Below are 21,101 nucleotides of genomic sequence, written 5' to 3'. Positions count from 1 at the left end.
ACTTCAACACCTTATGGAAAATTACTGAGCAGGATAGCCAAAAGAAAGAACAGATATGCAAGCAAAGATACGTTTCAAGAAATGTAACTCAAAACTGGGAATCCAGCTGTGCAAGCATGCTAAAGAAAAATCTCATCTCATTATCTCTAGCCGCTTTATCCTGTTCTACAGGGTTGCAGGCAAGCTGGAGCCTATCCCAGGTGACTACGGGCAAAAGGAGGGGTACACCCTGGACAAGTCGCCAGGTCATCACAGGGCTGACACATAGACACAGACAACCATTCACACCTACGGTCAATCTGGAGCCACCAGTTAGCCTAACCTGCATGCCTTTGGACTGTGGAGGAAACCAGAGCACCCAGAGAAAACCTACGCAGACACGGGGAGAGCATGCAAACTCCACATAGAAAGGCCCTCGCCGGCCGCTGGGCTCGAACCCAGGACCTTCTTGCTGTGAGGCAACAGTGCTAACCACTACACCACCCCAGATGACAAATTATGGAATGCATATTTGTCAACATTTCCTTCAAATATTTGCATGCGCGCACACACACACACACACGCACGCACACATAGCATAAAGGGTTTGTCATCTACCAGTGATAGTAGTGTGGCCACATCCACTAACAGGGCATCTGACAAACTGAGAGCACCTGACCTGTCCTTTGCTTAAGCAGTTGGAGGAAAACCGTCAAATGTTAAATGCAGGAGCATCAGAGACATCAGTGCATTTTAATATATGAAATTTAATATGCATAATTTTTGGAAGATGAACATCAGAATTCTCATATTTTCAGCATTGTTGTGCGTCACCTGTTTGTTGCTGTACTGCCTCATTGTTGGTCTGGGTAGCTCAATACATATCTTTCCAGTGAAGATAGAATGTTCCAGTGAAGTCCAGTGTATAAAAAATGATTCATGGTTCGGAGAGCGCTACGACAGCCGGGTGCCAAAACTTATGAACAGGAGAAACAGCAATCTTGGCACTCTCACACTTGACTGGTGGCTGGTAAGAATGAATGAATCCATACTGCTCTTTTTTTGTTTATTTGATTGTTATTTTTTGTTTCTTATCTCTGTGTGTGTGTGTGTGTGTGTGTGTGTGTGTGTGTGAGAGAGAGATCGATATCTACAAAATGCTGGATTATTTTTATATTCCACTTGGTACGTTTTCTTGCTGGTACAGTTAGCTGGATTGAATTGAACTAAATTGGGCTGCTAAAAGGGAAGCTATTACGCTGCATTGGGGAAGGGAACCTGAAAAGGAACAAGCATAGCATTGTCACGATTCCTTTTCTGGAACTTTCCACAGCACCTAAGATGGCGCAACAACGAAGAGAAACTATGACAAATAAATGAAATCTGTTGCAGCTCCAAATAGTATTCACTTTTAACTGAAATTATGATTCAGTTGAATGTTACTTTTAGAGTGAAGATGTTTTAAATTTGTAAAAGTTTGTTTCTTTGCCAACTGATTTTGGCATCACTGGAAAAACAGCAAATTGAACTGCTATTCTTGACAGTAATAAATATCACCTGTCTATAGTTCTAGTCCCTGTGTGATTAGTGGGTAAAAGTACATTTTAACTTAACTTGGTTTTATAAAGGGCAGAAATGTCATTTTAACCTCAAGTTGAGCTCTCATACACACACACACACACACACACACACACACATACCGTGTGTGTGTGTGTATATATATATATATATATACACACACACACACAACCCCAATTCCAAAAAAGTTGGGACAAAGTACAAACTGTAAATAAAAATGGAATGCAATGATGTGGAAGTTTCAAAATTCCATATTTTATTCAGAATAGAACATAGATGACATATCAAATGTTTACACTGAGAAAATGTATCATTTAAAGAGAAAAATTAGGTGATTTTAAATTTCATGACAACAACACATCTCAAAGTTGGGACAAAGCCATGTTTACCACTGTGAGACATCCCCTTTTCTCTTTACAACAGTCTGTAAACGTCTGGGGACTGAGGAGACAAGTTGCTCAACTTTAGGGATAGGAATGTTAACCCATTCTTGTCTAATGTAGGATTCTAGTTGCTCAACTGTCTTAGGTCCTTTTTGTCGTATCTTCCGTTTTATGATGCGCCAAATATTTTCTATGGGTGAAAGATCTGGACTGCAGGCTGGCCAGTTCAGTACCCGGACCCTTCTACGCAGCCCTGATGCTGTAATTGATGCAGTATGTGATTTGGCATTGTCATGTCGGAAAATGCAAGGTCTTCCCTGAAAGAGATGTCGTCCGGATGGGAGCATATGTTGCTCTAGAACCTGGATATACCTTTCAGCATTGATGGTGTCTTTCCAGATGTGTAAGCTGCCCATGCCACATGCACTAATGCAACCCCATACCATCAGAGATGCAGGCTTCTGAACTGAGCGCTGATAACAACTTGGGTCGTCCTTCTCCTCTTTAGTCCGAATGACATGGTGTCCCTGATTTCCATAAAGAACTTCAAATTTTGATTCGTCTGACCACAGAACAGTTTTCCACTTTGCCACAGTCCATTTTAAATGAGCCTTGGCCCAGAGAAGACGTCTGCGCTTCTGGATCATGTTTAGATATGGGTTCTTCTTTGAATTATTGAGTTTTAGCTGGCAACGGCGGACGGCACAGTGAATTGTGTTCACAGATAATGTTCTCTGGAAATATTCCTTTGCCCATTTTGTGATTTCCAATACAGAAGCATGCCTGTATGTGATGCAGTGCCATCTAAGGGCCCGAAGATCACGGGCACCCAGTATGGTTTTCCGGCCTTGACCCTTACGCACAGAGATTCTTCCAGATTCTCTGAATCTTTTGATGATATTATGCACTGTAGATGATATGTTCAAACTCTTTGCAATTTTACACTGTCGAACTCCTTTCTGATATTGCTCCACTATTTGTTGGTGCAGAATTAGGGGGATTGGTGATCCTCTTCCCATCTTTACTTCTGAGAGCCGCTGCCACTCCAAGATGCTCTTTTTATACCCAGTCATGTTCATGACCTTTTGCCAATTGACCTAATGAGTTGCAATTTGGTCCTCCAGCTGTTCCTTTTTTGTACCTTTAACTTTTCCAGCCTCTTATTGCCCCTGTCCCAACTTTTTTGAGATGTGTTGCTGTCATGAAATTTCAAATGAGCCAATATTTGGCATGAAATTTCAAAATGTCTCACTTTCGACATTTGATATGTTGTCTGTTCTATTGTGAATACAATATCAGTTTTTGAGATTTGTAAATTATTGCATTCCGTTTTTATTTACAATTTGTACTTTGTCCCAACTTTTTTGGAATCAGGGTTGTGTGTGTATGTCTCATCTCATTATCTCTAGCCGCTTTATCCTGTTCTACAGGGTCGCAGGCAAGCTGGAGCCTATCCCAGCTGACTATGGGCGAAAGGCGGGGTACACCCTGGACAAGTCGCCAGGTCATCACAGGGCTGACACATAGACACAGACAACCATTCACACTCACATTCACACCTACGGTCAATTTAGAGTCACCAGTTAGCCTAACCTGCATGTCTTTGGACTGTGGGGGAAACTGGAGCACCCGGAGGAAACCCACGCGGACACGGGGAGAACATGCAAACTCCACACAGAAAGGCCCTCGCCGGCCCCGGGGCTCGAACCCAGGACCTTCTTGCTGTGAGGCGACAGCGCTAACCACTACACCACCGTGCCGCCCGTGTGTGTATGTATATTTTATATATATATATATATATATATATATATAGTGCCTTGAAAAAGTATTCATACCCCTTGAACTTTTTCACATTTTTCCACCTTACAACCACAAACTTAAAAGTTTTTTATTGAGATTTTATGTGATAGACCAACACAGAGTAACACATAATTGTGAAGTGAAATGAAAATGGTCTTCAAAATTTTAAACAAATAAAAATCTGAAATGTGATGTGCATTAGTATTCAGCCCCCCTGCGTCAATACTTTGTAGAGCCACCTTTTGCTGCAATTACAGCTGCAAGTCTTTTGTGGTATGTCTCTACCAGCTTTGCCCATCTAGACACTGAAATTTTTGCCCATTCTTCTTTGCAAAATAGCTCAAGCTCAGCCAGATTGGATGGAGAGCATCTGTGAACAGCAATTTTCAAGTCTTGCCACAGATACTCAATGGGATTTAGGTCTGGACTTTGACTGGGCCATTCTAACACATGAATATTCTTTGATCAAAGCCATTCCATTGTAGCTCTGGCTGTATGTTTAGGGTCATTGTCTTGCTGGAAGGTGAATCTCCTTCCCAGTCTCAAGTCTTTTGCAGCCTCCAACAGGTTTTCTTCCAGGATTGCCCTGTATTTAGCTCCATCCATCTTCCCATCAACTCTGACCAGCTTCCCTGTCCCTGCTGAAGAAAAGCATTCCCATAGCATGATGCTGCCACCACCATGTTTCACAGTGGGGATGGTGTGTGCAGGGTGATGAGCAGTGTTAGTTTTCCGCCACACATAGGGCTTTGCATTTAGGCCAAAAAGTTCACCTTTGGTCTCATCTGACCAACGCACCTTCTTCCACATGTTTGCGGTGTCCCCTACATGGCTTCTGGCAAACTGCAAATGGGACTTCTTATGCCTGTCTTTCAACCAGGGCTTTGAACCGGTTCAAGGAACGAAAACGAAAACCGGGAACTTTTTCTATTTCACATGGAACAGAAATGAAACCAGAAACTTTATTATTTATGTTCCGGAACAGAAACGCTTATTAAAAATAATGGTAACCGGTTAATACCGGTTTTTATTTCGTTCCTCAAAGTTTCCGTAGCCTACAAATAAAGTCATTCTTCTCCTGCGCAAGTTTCTATGACCCGCTGGGGTTCACTTCCTGTGTGACGTTCGCTGACTGAATGGAGAGAGCGGGAAGGTGGACTACTATCACGTCTCCACGTGATAATAAGTAAGTGCATTACTCAGTGTCTGAGCAAAGAAGAGCCTGAACGTTGCAACCTCCCTATTGGCTGTTTGTAAAAATGTATCAATTGTTGCCCTTCCCACGGGAATCATCGCGGGCTCGAGAGATGAGACAGTTCATTGGTAGCAGAACAAAATGTCTGGACACAAATTGGGTTTTCAGAAAAGAAAAGAAAAGAAACGGAGGGTCGAAAATAGAAAAAAGGAGGCAGAAAATGCAAAACGAGTTTTAAGGTAGGACAAATGGTTACATTTTAAGGCAGCCCGCTGTGGCTGCAGGCTTTCAGTTGTGTCATTGAATGGTTACTTTACTGAGGCAGCCCGCCGTGGCTGCCTGCAGGCTTATTTATTATAGCCCATTTAGTTAAAATAGTTGATATAAAATGTTTAGTTATGTGATGGTTGTCCTGATTTAGACTGGTGTTTTTTTTTTTTGGGGGGGGGGGGGGGGGGGTTGCGCGATGTTGCACCCGGGTCCAGATTAGGGCAGAACCGGCCCTGGCTACATTTCAGGTGTAGTTTGTTTTATATATGTATGTACTTGCATAGATGTGTACTTGGTCTTCCAATATGGCACCTAACAAAATCTCGCGGCGCGGTGACGTCATGCGGTAGCCCTCTATAGGGCCTGACTAGCCTTTGGTAACACACTAAACGAATTATCTTTCATTTTTGGCACTTTCTGTTTGTGTAGATGGGAAGACATACTGAGAATCCAAATCGCCAACATTTGAAATAATTGTTTTGAATTATGTCTTGTCTTATTTAATGAAGGTTGTAATAGAATTAGCCTACATTTGGCTTAAGCTGGATGAGACAGAGACATAATTTTATAGCCATTTGTTAAACAGTTGACAGGGAACGTAATTAACCGTTCCGGGAACAAAATTTTTTTGTTCTAACCGGTTCGGGAACGTCTATTTAATGGTGGAACCCAAAACCGGAAACGTTAAAATTCCGTTTCTGTTTGGAGCGAACCAATAGGAAAAAAAAAACTCTGGTTCAAAGCTCTGCTTTCAACAATGGCTTTCTTCTTGCCACTCTTCCAAAAAGGCCAGATTTGTGGAGTGTACGACTTATAGTTGTCCTGTGCACAGATTCTCCCACCTGAGCTGTGGATTTCTGCAGCTCCTCCAGAGTGATCATGGGCCTCTTGGCTGCCTCTCTGACCAGTGCTCTCCTTGCTTGCTCTGTCAGTTTAGGTGGATGGCCATATCTTGGTAGGTTTGCAGTTGTGCCGTACTCTTTCCATTTTTGAATGATGGATTGAACAGTGCTTCTTGAGATGTTCAGAGCTTGGGATTTTTTTTTTATAACCTAACCCTGCTTTAAACTTCTCCAGAACTTTATCCCTAACCTGTCTGGTGAGTCCTTTGGTCTTCATGATGCTGTTTGTTCTTCAGTGTTCTCTAACAAACCACTGAGGCCTTCACAGAACAAGTGTATTTATGCTGAGAGTAAATTACACACAGAAGAACTCTATTAACTAATTAGATGACTTCTGAGAACAATTGATTGCACTGGATTGTATTTAGAGGTATCAGAGTACAGGGGGCTGAATACTAATGCACAGCACATTTTTCAGATTTTTATTTGTTTAAAATTTTGAAGACCATTTATCATTTAAATTTCACTTTACAATTATGTGCTACTCTGTGTTGGGGTGTGTGTGTGTGTGTGTGTGTGTATATATCTCGTCTCATCTTCATCTGCTTATCCGGGGCCGGGTCATGGAGGCAGCAGTCTGAGCATGGAAGCCCAAACTTCCCTCTCCCCAGACACCTTGGCCCGCTCCTCGGGAAGAACACCGAGGCGTTCCCAGGCCAGCCGTGAAACATAGTCCCTCCAGCGTGTCCTGGGTCTTCCCCGGGGCCTCCTCCCGGGGGGGACATGCCTGGAACACCTCCCCCTGGGTGTCCAGAAGGCATCTGAAAGAGATGCCCGAGCCACCTCAGTTGATTCCTCTCGATGTGGAGGAGCAGCGGCTCTACTCCGAGCTCCTCCTGAGTGACTGTGCTTCTCACCCTATCGCTAAGGGAGTGCCCAGCCACCCTGTGAAGGAAACTCATTTCGGCCGCTTGTATCCACGATCTTGTTCTTTCGGTCATTACCCAAAGCTCATGGCCATCAGTGAGAGTCAGAACGTAGATCGACCGGTAAATCTAGAGGTTTGCCTTTTGGCTCAGCTCCTTCACCATGACGGACCGGTAAAGCGACCATCACTGCAGAGGCTGCACCAACCCACCTGTCAATCTCACACTCTATCCTTCCCTCACTCATGAACAAGATCCTGAGATACTTAAACTCCTCCACTTGAGGCAGGACTTCTCCACCAACCTGGAGAGGGCAAGCCACCCTTTTCCGGTCGAGAACCATGGCCTTGGACTTGGAGGTGCTGATTCTCATCCCAGCCGCTTCACACTCGACTGCAAACTGCCCCAGTGCATGCTGAAGGTCCTGGTTTGAAGAAGCCAACAGGACAACGTCATCCACAAAAAGCAGAAAGGAAATCCTGTGGTTCCCAAACATGACTCTCTCTGGCCCCTGGCTGCGCCTAGAAATTCTGTCCATAAAATTATGAACAGAACCGGTGACAAAGGGCAGCCCTGCTGGAGTACAACATGCACTGGGAACAGGTCTGACTTACTGCCGGCAATGCAAACCAGACTCCTGCTCCATTCATACAGGGACTGGACAGCCCTTAGCAAAGAGCCCCGAACCCCATACTCCCGAAGCACCCCCCACAGAATACCATGAGGGACACAGTCGAATGCCTTCTCCAGATCCACAAAGCACATGTGGACTGGTTGGGAAAACTCCCATGAACCCTCGAGCACCCTATGAAGGGTATAGAGCTGGTTCAGTGTTCCACGACAGGACAAAAACCGCATTGTTCCTCCTGGATCTGAGGTTCGACTATTGGCCGAATTCTCCTCTCCAGTACCCTGGAGTAAACCTTCCCGGGGAGGCTGAGAAGTGTGATTCCCCTATAATTGGAGCACACTCTCCGGTCCCCTTTCTTAAAAAGAGGGACCACCACCTTGGTCTGCCACTCCAGAGGCACTGTCCCCAACAGCCACACAATGCTGCAGAGGCGTGTCAGCCAAGACAGCCCCACAACATCCAGAGACTTGAGATACTCAGGGCGGATCTCATCCACCCCCGGTGCCTTGCCACCAAGGAGCTTGCAAACCACCTCAGTGACTTCGGCTTGGGTAATGGACGAGTCCACCTCTGAATCATCTGCCTCTGCTTCCTCAATGGAAGATGTGATGGTCGGATAGAGGAGATCCTCAAAGTATTCCTTCCACCACCTGACAATGTCTCCAGTTGAGGTCAACAGCTCCCCACCTGCACTGTCAACAGTGTTGGTAGAGTATTGCTTCCCCCTCCTGAGGCGCCAGACGGTTTGCCAGAATTTCTTCGAGGCTGACCGATAGTCCTCCTCCATGGCCTCACCGAACTCCTCCCAGTTCCGAGTTTTTGCCTCTGCAACTGCCCGAGCTGCGGCACGCCTGGCCTGCCAATACCTGTCAGCTGCCTCAGGAGTCCCGGAAGCCAACATGGCCCAATAGGACTCCTTCAGCTTGACGGCATCCCTTACTTCCGGTGTCCACCACCGGGTTTGGGGATTGCCACCTTGACAGGCACCGGAGACCTTGCGGCCACAGCTCCGAACAGCCGTGTCTACAATGGAGGTAGAGAACATGGTCCACTCAGACTCAATGTCCCCCGCCTCCCTCGGAAGCTGGAAGAAGCTCTCCCGGAGGTGGGAGTTAAAGACTTCCCCGACAGAGAGCTCGGCCAGACGTTCCCAGCAGACCCTCACCATATGCTTGGGCCTGCCAGGTCTGTCTGGCTTCCTCCTCTGCCAGCGGATCCAACTCACCACTAGGTGGTGATCAGTTGACAGCTCAGCCCCTCTCTTCACCCAAGTGTCCACGACATAGGGCCGGAGATCAGATGAAACGACAACAAAGTCGATCACCGACCTCTGACCTAAGGTGTCCTGGTGCCATGTGTACTTATGGACACCCCTATGCTCGAACATGGTGTTCGTTATGGACAAACTGTGACTAGCACAGAAGTCCAATAACAAAACACCACTCGGGTTCAGTTCGGGGAGGCCGTTCCTCCCAATCACGCCCCTCAAGGTGTCACTGTCATCGCCCACGTGAGCGTTGAAGTCCCACAGTAGAACAATGGAGTCCCCAGTCTGAGCACCTCTCAGTAACTCTCTCCCAGGGACTCCAAGACGACCGGATACTCTATACTGCTATTCGGCCCGTAGGCACAAACAACAGCAAGAGCCCTCTCCCCGACCTGAAGGCACAGAGAGGCGACCCTCTCGTTCAGTGGGGTAAACTCCAACACATGGCTGCTGAGCTGGGGAGCTATAAGCAAGCCCATACCAGCTTGGCGCCACTCACCATGGGTGACTCCAGAGAAGTGGAGAGTCCAGCCCCTCTTGAGGAGCTGGGTTCCGGAGCCCAAGTTGTGCATGGAGGTGAGCCCAACTATCTCTAGCCGGTACCTCTCAACCTCCCACACAAACTCAGGCTCTTTCCCCCCCAGCGAAGTGACATTCCATGTCCCAACAGCTAGCCACTGTGTTCGGGGATCAGGTCGTCAAGGCCCCTGCCTTCAACTGCTGCCCAATCCACACTGCACCGGCCCCCTACGGCTACCTCTGTGGGTGGTGAACCCACAGGAGTTTGGGCCCACATCAATGCTTTGGGTAGAGCCTGGCCAGGCCCCGTGGGCAATGGCCCAGCCACCAGGCACTCGCATACATGCCCCAACCCCTGGTGCTGGCTCCAGGGTGGGGCCCCGGCTGCGCCATACCGGGCAACGTCATGGTCCTTGTTCTTTAAATATCCATAAATGGTTTGGTGAACTGCTCTTGGTCTGGCCTGTCACCTAGGACCTGTCTGCCTTGGGAGACTCTAACAGGGGCATAATGCCCCCGACAGCATAGCTCCTAGGATCATTCAAGCGCACAAACCCCTCCACCACAATAAGGTGGCAGTTCTCGGAGGGGGATAGATATATATACCCCTCCTAGAACTGCCACCTTATTGTAGTGGAGGGGTTTGTGTGTGTGTATGTATGTGTGTGTGTATATATATATATATATATATCAGTGCCTTCCATGATCATTGTCCCCCTTTGTAAAGACTAGAAAAAAAAATCCACCTTTTGTTGGTCACTTCATCTCACACACAAAAAAAGAGAAATCCCACATTTAACTGAAACAAATTTATTCAAAGAGAAATAAGTCCCTCATCAAGAAATAATTATTTTCACGAAAAACATGTGCCGTTTTATTGGAAACCCTGGAAAATATAATGAACACAATGTAACTGAATCATGTTTCCCATTTAAATTGTCCATTTTTGAGTTGATTGGTGTGTGAAGGAACTTTCAAGATAATTTTGGAGGGCAGTATGTGTGTGCGCGCGCACGCATGCAGCTCTGGTTTTACTATTTATAGGTATGTGTTTGAGCAACATGAGTTTATTCCATAAACTACTGACATTTCCCCCAAATTCCACAGAAAAATATTGTTGCTTAGAGCACTTGGTTGCAGAAAATGAAAACTGGTCAAAATAACAAGAAAGATGAAGTGTTTTCAAACCTTGAATAATGCATAGAAATCAATATAATATTCAATTTTAAACAACACAGTACTAATGTTTGATCTTTGGATGAGTTCAGAAATCAAAATTTGGTAGAATACCCTGACATTTAATCACAGCTTTCATGCATCTTGGTATGTTCTCCACCAGTTTTTCACATTGCTATTGGGTGCAAAAATTCAATCAGCTCAGCTTTTTTGTTGGTTAGTGAACATCCATCTTCCTCTTGATCACATTCCAGAGGTTTTCAATGGGGTTCAGGTCTGGAGGTTGGGCTAGCCAGGACAGTGTCTTGATCTTGTGGTCCTCCATCTATGCCTTGATTGACTTGGCTGTGTGGCACGGAGCATGGTCCTGCTGGAAAACCCAATCCTCAGATTTAGGGAACATTGTCAGAGCAGAAGAAAGCAAGTTTTCTTTCAGGATAAGCTTATACATGGATTGCTTCATATGTCCTTCACAAACAAAAATCTGCCCCATTCCAGCCTTGCTGAAGCACCCCCAGATCATCACTGATCCTCCACCAAATTTCACAATGGGTGCAAGACACGGCGGCTTGTAAGCCTCTCCAGGTCTCCGTCTAACCAGTAGATGACCAGGTGATGGGAAAAGGCTGAAAATTGGACTCATCAGAGAAGATGACCTTACTCCAGTCCTCCACGATCTAATCCTTATGGTCTTTAGCCAACCTCAGCCTGACTCTTCTTTGCTTCACATTGATGAAGGGCTTTTTTTCAGCTTTGCATGACTTCTACCCCACCCACATCAGCCTGTTTCAAACCATCCATGCACTTAACCCCAGCTACCAGATGATTGGATCTGATAATCTCAAATGCATGTGTCAGCATTCACTTTTTCAGCACTTTGTGCGAGAGTAGCTCTTCTGTAGGATTGGACCAGATGGGCTAGCTTTCGTACCCCATGCAAATCAATGAGCCTTGTACATCCATGACCCTGTTGCCAGTTCACTGGTTGTCCTTCATTGGACCACTTTTGGTAGGTATTAACAACTGCATGGTGGCAACACCCCACAAGATGTGCTATTTTGGAGATGCTCATACCCAGTCATCTAGCCATCACAATTTGACTCTTGTCAGTCACTCAGATCCTTATGCTTGCCCATTTTTCCTACTTCCAACACATCAACTTTGAGAACTGACAGTTCTCTTCCTACCTAATAAACCCCACCCCTTGATAGGTGCCACTGTAACAGCACAATCAGTGTAATTCACTTTAACTGTCAGGTTTTTTTTTTTTTTTTTAATGGCTGATCAGTGTATATAAACCTACAATAACCCACAATATACAATAACCCACCTACAAGTAAAGTAACTGCACCCAAGGAGACAGTGACGATTTCGTTGGTCAGTAGCTGTGATCATGTGATAACAACCACCAACATTCAATTGAAAAACAAGCTGAAATATTGAAGGGGGGTGTAATGGTTCCCTACGTGTGGGGGGAGCACAGAGGACAGCAGGACAGAGATCAGGTGTAACAGAGGCTTTGTCACACTTTTCAGTCTAACAATCTGTGTTTCCAACACAGAGACACACACACACCAGCGTCTCATCCAGGGATGAGCTCCTCTGCTCTCGCTCTCCCTCCTTAAATAGGGCGTGGTCACTGGGAAGACACACACAAACACAGGTTAATTGCCGTCAGGTGTAGTGATTCTGCCACTTACCTTCCCTGACTCCGCCCTCCTGTTGCAGACCGGCACTTGACCACGCCCCCGCTGCCACATACCCCCACCACCCGACTCAGGCCGGGCAGCTGTCCGGCCTGCAGCCGACTCCCCCTGCCCTTGACGGGAGAGGAAGTCCGCCACAACCATCTGCGCCCCCGCCCTGTGGACCACCTTGAAATTGAAGGGTTGTAGTGCCAGATACCAATGGGTGATCCGCACGTTGGCATCTTTCATGTGGTGGAGCCACTGGAGGGGCACATGGTCCGAACAGAGGGTGAAAGGGCGCCCCAGCAGGTAGTAACGGAGGGCGAGGACCGCCCACTTGATCGCCAGACACTCTTTCTCGATCATGCTGTAGCGCCCCTCACTCACTGACAGCTTCCTGCTAATATACAGGACGGGGCGGTCCTCCCCCTCCACCTCCTGGGACAAAACCGCCCCCAGCCCTCTGTCCGACACATCGGTCTGCAACACAAAGGGGAGAGAAAAGTCAGGGGAGTGTAAAAGTGGCCCCCCACACAGTGCAGCCTTCACTTCAGAAAAAGCCTGCTGGCATTGCTCTGTCCACTGGACCAGATCTGGTGCCCCCTTTTTAGTGAGGTCAGTTAGCGGGCTGGTGATGTCCGAATAATTAGGGATAAACCTACAGTAATAGCCAGCCAGCCCCAGGAACTGTCTCACCCCCTTTTTGGTCTTGGGCCTCGGGCAGGCCGCAATCACTGCCGTCTTATTAATTTGGGGACGCACCTGCCCGTTGCCCAAATGGAAGTCCAGATACCGTACTTCCACCCACCCAATTGCACACTTCTTTGGGTTGGCTGTGAGCCCCGCTCGTCTCAGCGACCTAAGGATGGCCCTCAGATGTTCGAGGTGCCTCTGCCAGTCATTACAATAGATGATATCATCCAGATAGGTGGCCGCATAAGTGGCGTGAGGGCGGAGGACTCTGTCCATCAGCCACTGAAACGTAGCGGGCGCCCCAAACAGCCCAAACGGAAGGGTGACAAATTGGTGTAAACCAAACGGTGTGGAAAAGGCCATTTTTTCTTGGGATAGTGGAGTCAAGGGGATCTGCGCGCAGGTCCCTTTGTCAAATCCAGCGTCGAAATAAAAGCGAGCAGTGCCAAGTCGATCGAGCAACTCATCAATACGAGGCATCGGGTATGCATCGAATTTAGACACCACGTTGACTTTTCCATAGTCCACACAGAACCGGACCGACCCGTCGGCCTAGGGTACCAAGACCACCGGGCTGCTCCAGACACTGTGGGACTCCTCGACGATGCCCATTTCGAGCATGGTCTCCAGTTCTTCCCGAACCACCTTTTTTCTGTGTTCGGGTAACCTGTAAGGGCGGCTACGCACGACTACCCCCGGGGGCGTCTCTGTGGTGCTCTATGAGGTTGGTGCGACCAGGCAGGGGCGAGAACACATCCAAAAACTCGGTCTGCAACTGGGCGACCTCCGTGAGTTGGGTCGGGGAGAGGTGGTCTACACAGGGGACCGGAGAGGTGCGTGATGCCAATGCCCTCTTTTGAACCTCCGGTCCCAGCTCTGCCTTCTCCGGAACCACCGACACTAACGCCACGGGGACCTCCTCATTCCAGAGTTTAAGCAGGTTGAGGTGGTAAATTTGTAGTGCCCCACCCCTGTCCGTTCGCCTCACCTCATAGTCGACGTCCCCGACTCGCCATGTGACCTCAAAGGGCCCTTGCCACTTGGCGATCAATTTGGAGCTTGAAGTGGGCAACAGCACGAGTACTTTATCTCCTGATGTGAACTCCCTTAGGCACGTACCCTTGTTGTACAGGCAGGCTTGCCGTTCCTGGGCCTGCCGCAAATTCTCCTGAGTTAGGTGGGTGAGCGTGTGGAGTTTTGCGTGCAGGTCCATAACGTATTGAATTTCGTTCTTGCTTTGTGAAGGTCCCTCCTCCCAATTTTCCCGCAGCACTTCTAGGATGCCGCGCGGCTTGCGCCCATGTAATAATTCGAATGGGGAGAACCCCGTGGAGGCTTGGGGAACCTCTCGCACTGAGAACAACAAGGGTTCGAGCCACTTATCCCAATCACGTGCGTCCTCACTTACGAATTTTTTAATATTTTTGAGGGTGCGATTGAACCGTTCCACTAAACCGTCCGTTTGTGGGTGATGCACACTGGTGCGGATCGGCTTAATCCCCAATAACCCATACAGTTCGCGCAGTGTCCGTGACATGAATGTAGTGCCTTGATCAGTCAGAATCTCTTTCGGGATTCCGACTCGGGAGATAATGCGGAAGAGTGCCTCTGCAATACTGCATGCTGAGATATTGCACAGAGGCACTGCTTCCGGGTATCGCGTTGCATAGTCCACCAGAACTAATATAAAGCGGTACCCTCGTGCTGACCGATCTAATGGCCGGACGAGATCCATCCCAATTCTCTCAAACGGGGTCTCAATCAATGGAAGAGGGCGCAAAGGCACTTTTGGAATGGCCGCTGGATTTACTAACTGGCATTCGCGGCATGCCATACACCACCTACGAACATCGCCGCGAATCCCCAGCCAATAGAATCGGGCCATTATTCGGGCTAGTGTCTTATCCTGCCCTAAGTGTCCAGCCATGGGATTAAAGTGAGCCGCCTGGAATACCAATTCCCGGCGGCTCTTCGGAATCAAAAGCTGCGTGACTCGCTCTTTAGTTTGAGTGTCCTGCGTCACTCGGTATAACCTATCCTTCATAATTGCGAAATAGGGGAAGGACAGGGTGGCGTTTGGCTGGAGCGTTTGACCATCAATTACTCTCACTTGGTCAAACGCATGTCGCAGAGTCTCGTCTCGCGATTGTTCTAATGGGAAATCTGCGAGGGATTCCCCAATAGAGAGAGGAGGAGCCAGCGGCTCCTCACTCTGACACGGAGATGACGTAGATGGCTCTGTGACAGCTGCTCCCGTCAAAGTGACACCGGGACCTCCCCCTGTCAAATGGCAGGACCCACTCTTTACTAAGCATGTCATTAACCCCCGAAATCCTGGCCAATCAGTCCCCAAAATTAAAGAGTGGGTAAGGCGAGGATTAACCGCCGCCTTCACTATAAATTTTTCCCCTCTGAAAAAGATGTGGACCAACACCAAAGGGTAGCTGTGAACATCCCTGTGCACACACAACACCTTCACCCCCTGTGCTCCCCCCAATGCCTCGTTTTGCACCAGGCTTTGGCGAACTGAGATCTGATTACAACCCGAATCCACCAACGCCTGATATGTAGCCCATTGGATACTCGCCGGTATGCGATACGCTCCGGCCCGATCAAGGGCGGCCTCTGGCGCGTCGGGGATCCAAACCACCGCGCCCACTTCCATTGCCGTGCACTGTTGTTGAAGGTGGCCCAGCTCCCCGCAGCGCCAGCAAACTGACCCGGGCTTTCCCTCTGCACCGGTGTTCTGGGGCTCACTCACCTGAGGGGGGGGAGAGACAGACACAGAAGGGAGAAACGGGAGGGCACCGCGGGTGCGGTGGGCCGGCTAGGGTGGTGCCGGCCCCCGTCTCCGCGGTGGGGGAATGGGGCGAGGACGGGACACAGAAGGAGGGGGAGAGAGAGAGAGAGAGAGAAGAGGAGAGAAGAGTCGACGCCGTCTGCTGTCCTGCCGCCGGAACAGCCGCCAAATGATCCTCAGCCAGCTCGACTGCCTGATCCAGTGAAGCTGGGCGGTGGTACTGGACCTACTCTGCGGTTCCTGCGGGTAAGTGAGCGATGAACTGTTCCAGCACCACCTGGTCGATGATTCCCTCGGCGTCGCGGTTGTCGGCCCTCAGCCACCACCAGCAGGCGTCCCGGAGCTGCTGGCCGAACGCATACGGCCGGCTGACTTCCTCCAAGCGCAGAGCGCGGAAGCGCTGGTGCTGTTGCTCTGGAGTGCGCCCCACGCGCTGGAGGACGGCCAGGCGGAGGTCCGCGTAGGCCAGCTGGCGGTCAGCGGGGAGCTGTAGCACTGCCAGCTGTGCCTCTCCCATTAGGAGGGGGAGGAGGCGTGCCGTGCGCTGCTCCATCGGCCACCCCGAGGCTTCTGCAACCTGTTCGAATAGCGTGATGAACGCCTCGGGGTCATCCTGCGGGCCCATCTTGGTGACGGTGAGGGGAGACGGGCCCGTGGCCGGAGCACTGGTGGACCCCAGCCGACGCAAGGAGGTGCCGGAACGCCTCACGGTCTTCCTGCTGGGCCAGCACCAGGGCTTCGAAGCACCGCTCTTGTTCCTTCCGGAGGGTGACGAGCACCTGGTGCTGGCTTTGCTGGGCCGTGGCGAGGGCGTAGACCAGGTCGGCGAACGGGGAGGACTCCATGGGGCTGATCGGTTGGTGCTCCACCCTGGATCCCAGGTTTCGGCACCACTGTAATGGTTCCCTACTTGTGGGGGGAGCACAGAGGATGGCAGGACAGAGATCAGGTGTAACAGAGGCTTTATTGTCACATTTTTCAGTCTAACAATGTGTTTCCAACACACAGAGACACACACACACCAGCGTCTCGTCCAGGGATGAGCTCCTCTGCTCTCCCTCCTTAAATAGGGCGCGGTCACTGGGAAGACACACACAAACACAGGTTAATTGCCATCAGGTGTAGTGATTCTGCCACTTACCTTCCCTGACTCCACCCTCCTGTCACAGACCAGCGCTTGACCACGCCCCCGCTGCCACAGGGGGGGAATTAGAATAAACTGGTTGCATAAGTGTGCACACCCTTTTATAATGGGTCATGTGACTGTGCTCAGGATTACCCAATCACATTCAAACTAACATTCAAAAGTAATTATCCTACATCTGTCATTAATGAAGTGATCGTGATTAAACCCAAATAAATATCAGCTATTTCTCTAAAACATTTTTGACATCATCTTGGTTTCTTTCAACTGCTGAATCCATGAAAGCATTAGATGTACCATGGAACACTGTGAAGGCAAGCAACAACTTGAGAAAATAGGACACCACAGTGACTGTATGACGAAAAGGACTTCTTTCCAAATTTGATGAAAAGGCAAACAAAATCATAGGGACGCTGCCAAAAGACCTACACTGTATGGCAATTTAAAGAAACTGTGGGAATATCTGGCAAATACTGGTCACTCCCAGTCTAGGATCAGAAAGCACAACATAAATGTAAAGGCAAGGGTTATGTGAGATGTATTTGGCTAAAATATTTGGTATCCTAAGACAATGAGATTTGTTGTCATCCAATGAGATCAAGGTATATATTTTCTTTCTTTCTTTCTTTCTTTTTGACAGAACCATACCTATGCTGAAGCATGGTGGTGTCGGCACCATAGTATGGGGTTGCTGCTCTGCAGCTGAGAGTGGGCCTCTAGTCATAGTAAAGAGAATCATCAATAGCTCAAAATACCAATTTATTTTGGCACAAAACCTGCAGGCCTCATGATGGCTGAAGATGAAGGTGTACCTTCCAGCATGAAACACAAACCCAAGTGTAAGAGTGTGTGTGTGTGTCAGGGAACAAATCCTTGACTTTTGATTTATCTTATTGGTTAAATGATAAACTCCTCAGCCAATTTCTTGTGATCAATGTGATTATAGTCGTGTTTGATAAATAATCAATATGTAATTATTTATAAAAAATATCATAAATATTACTTAACCATTCTTCTTTCTCTCCACCTTTTCCCACTTCTATGTGGGGTCGGCGTTTTTGACAAGTCTCCTCCACTCGCTCCTATGCTGCACTTCCTCCCCTGTAAGTCCTTTTCTTCTTAAATCTTCCCTCACACTGTCCATTCATCTTCTTTTCAATCTCCCACGAGTTCACCTTCCCTGCACTTCCATTTCCATCACCCTCCTTCCAACGTGCTCCTCCTCCCTTCTCATTATATGACCATATCACTGGAGTCTCTTCTCTTGCACTTTCTTGGAAGCTTCCGTCACCTTAATAGTTCCTCTTATTCTTTCATTCATTTCATTTCAGTCCATCTTCAGTATTCCCACAAGCCCATCTTAACATTCTCATCTCAGCCACATCTAATCTTTTCTCTTGCATCTTCTTTGTAGCCCATGTTTCTGCTCCATATAGCAGTGCTGGTCTTACGACTGTCTTATAAACCTTGCCCTTGGTCCCTATATTTATTTTTCTGTCGCATAATACTCCTGATGTTTTTTTTTCCAATTCCTCCAACCTGCCTGGATTCTCTGTTTTATTTCGGCATCTAACTCTCCATCACTTGCCACAGTGGATCCCATGTATTTAAAGCTCTCCACTCTTTTCAAGGACTCCCCTTGCATACTAACCTCACCCTCACTTCCATCACAGAAACTCAGGTATTCGGTTTTCTTCCTGCTGATCTTTAACCCTCTCTCTTCTAAAGCTCCAATTTCCTTCCAACTTCCAATCTGTTTGTGCAGCATATCACAATGCCATCAGCAAACGGCATGCACCAGGGAGATGGGTCCTTTATTCCCTCAGAGATGACATCCATTATGAAGTTGAAAAGATAGGGACTTGGAGAAAACCCCGATGCAGGCCCATTTGAACAGTAGTCCATCCAGTCAAGCCCACACTGCTCCTTACTGGAGTTCTAGCGCCCAAGTACATATCTTGTATTAAGCGCACATACTTTTCTGGCCCGCCTTTAATCTTCATGCACCTCCATAATGCTTGTCAAGGAACTTTATCATATGCCTTTTCTTGGTCAATGAATGCCAGGTGCAAGCCCTTTCTCCTTTCTTGATGTTTTTCCATTAGCTGCCTCATTGAGAAAACTGCATCCATGGTTCCCCTACCTGGCATAAAACCAAACTGTTCATCGCCTATTGATGTTTCTACCCTAAGCCTTTTCTCGATTAACCTTTCCCAGATCTTCATTGTATGCAATATCAATTTTATACCTCTGTAATTGGCACAGTCCTGGATGTCTCCTTTCTCCTTTGTAGATAGATAACACTATCTCTCCATTCATTTGGCATTTTCTTTTCCTGATCGATCTTTCGCATCAGGTCCCACAGCATATCCACTCCCTCTTCCCCCAAACTCTTCCATACTTCCACTGGAAAACCATCTGGCCCACTTGCTTTTCCATTTTTCATCTTTTTTAATGCCTTCTCCACCTCATCCCTACTTATATCTGTGGTTAAACCCTGATTGGGGACTCTGTCCCCAAAAACTGTCCTCGGATTCTCCTCATTAAGCAAATTCTCATAATATGTCTTCCATCTTTCCTTGATCTTATCCTCATTGTTTAGCACCATTCCTTGCTCATCCTTAACTTGCTTTACATGAGTAAAATCCCTTGACGCTTTGTCCTGAGCCTTTGCAATCCTGTACAACTTCCTTTTTCCTCCCAGTATTTCCAATTCTTCTTCCACCTCTTTCCATGCCTTTGCTTTGGCTACAGCCACCGCCTTTTTGCCCTTTTCTTTGCTTGTTTAAACTCTTCTGTATCTACTTGTGATCCAGATAGCTCCCATTTCTTTTTTGCTGCCTTCTTATCTTTCACCACTTCTTGCACTTCATTCCACCACCAAGCTTCTTTATCTTCCAGAGGTCCCTTTCCCGATGTTTTGCTTAATACCTCTTCACCCACTTCTTTAATCACTCTACTATTTTCCTCCCACCACTGCTGGACTCCAGTGTATGGTCGCGTTCTTTCCAACACTTTGTCTTTAAACTCTCTCTTAAGCTCTCTATCTTTCAACTGCCACCACTTCATCTTTAGTTCCATTTGCCTCCGTTTACTTCTCCTGGCCACTCTCCACTCTATATGCACCACCACCACCTTGTGCTGTGCTGCCACCTACTCCCCATTTATGATCTTGCAGTTTCTCACCTCTTCCAGACGTTGCCTTCTACACATTAGAAAGCCTATTTGACTTTCCCTCTCACCACTCTTGTAGGTCACATACCGATTCTCTACTTTCTGGAAGAAAGTGTTGCATATCGCCAGATCAAAGGACATAGCATAATCAATCACTCTCTCCCCTTTGTCATTCATGTCTCCAATTCCCCACTCTCCATCCACTCTCCATACACTCTCTCAACCACTCCCAGGGGCGGTTCTAGGGGCAGGGCCACATGGGCTGTGGCCCCACCTCTAATTTGATTGGCCCCTGAAGTGCCCCTGTTCTGTCAATCAACTGGCGAGAAGAACAACCTGAGAATTCAATAATCACTGGTGCAGTTCCACCCCCAAACTGTTGGTGGCAGTGCGCCTGTTGCGTCAATACAACTGAATGGAAGAAGAAACAGACCCGTGGAGGTTTTTTCCCCATTGCTTAACATTACCACAGCGTTTACCATTCCGCTTCCATGCGATCAAAGAGGATGTACAAGTACTAATGCCAGTCAGCGGCGACGAGACTGATGTTCAACTAGGCGAATTCATTCTTTGGTGACTGAGTCAAATCTTCTTGTTGGTTGTTAAGTTTAGGTTTGTATTAAACTAAACTGTAACTACATTAAAGCTGTTGGCTTCTAAACGTGTAAGTCACTGCACTTGTTAGCGATGTTAAGCTGTAATTTGTTTGGTAAGAAAGCAATAGCTTTGACCTGTTTATTCAAAGCTCAAGATTTTGTGTTAATCTTAACTATCATGTTTGGCAGATATAGAGACAGAGAGAGCATGAAAAGAAAGACGCAGGGAATTCAGCAGTTTCTTATCAAAAGAAAAACTGAAAGTGAGGGTTTAAACGAAGGCAGCACAAGGCCGAATCCCATTTCACCCCTTGGACCAACCCCTTGGCCTTTCCCCTCCATTTTGTGTGTTCACGTGAAGGGGTAGGGGTATCCCAATCCCAGTTAACGCGGAGGGGTAGGGGAAGGGGTAGGGCTTCTGTACCCCTCCAAACAGAGAT

At 47.8% G+C, this 21,101-nt stretch overlaps 1 protein-coding gene across 1 annotated transcript in view; it reads left to right on the top strand.

Annotated features, from left to right (window-relative positions):
- Positions 1-769: 769 nt before the first annotated feature.
- The window catches only part of LOC132870850 (CMP-N-acetylneuraminate-beta-galactosamide-alpha-2,3-sialyltransferase 1-like), a 36,708-nt gene continuing 16,376 nt past the window's right edge, over positions 770-21,101 (top strand). Inside the window, exon 1 of the mRNA XM_060904761.1 lies at positions 770-1,009. Within this exon, the coding sequence (XP_060760744.1) occupies positions 770-1,009 (240 nt within the window). The remainder of the gene's footprint in view (positions 1,010-21,101) is intronic.

The sequence above is a fragment of the Neoarius graeffei genome, chromosome 2 (genome assembly GCF_027579695.1).
Source record: "Neoarius graeffei isolate fNeoGra1 chromosome 2, fNeoGra1.pri, whole genome shotgun sequence".
Lineage (NCBI taxonomy): Eukaryota > Metazoa > Chordata > Actinopteri > Siluriformes > Ariidae > Neoarius > Neoarius graeffei.
The sequence above is the reverse complement of the archived record's forward strand: the minus strand, read 5'-3'. Positions and strand labels throughout refer to the sequence as shown.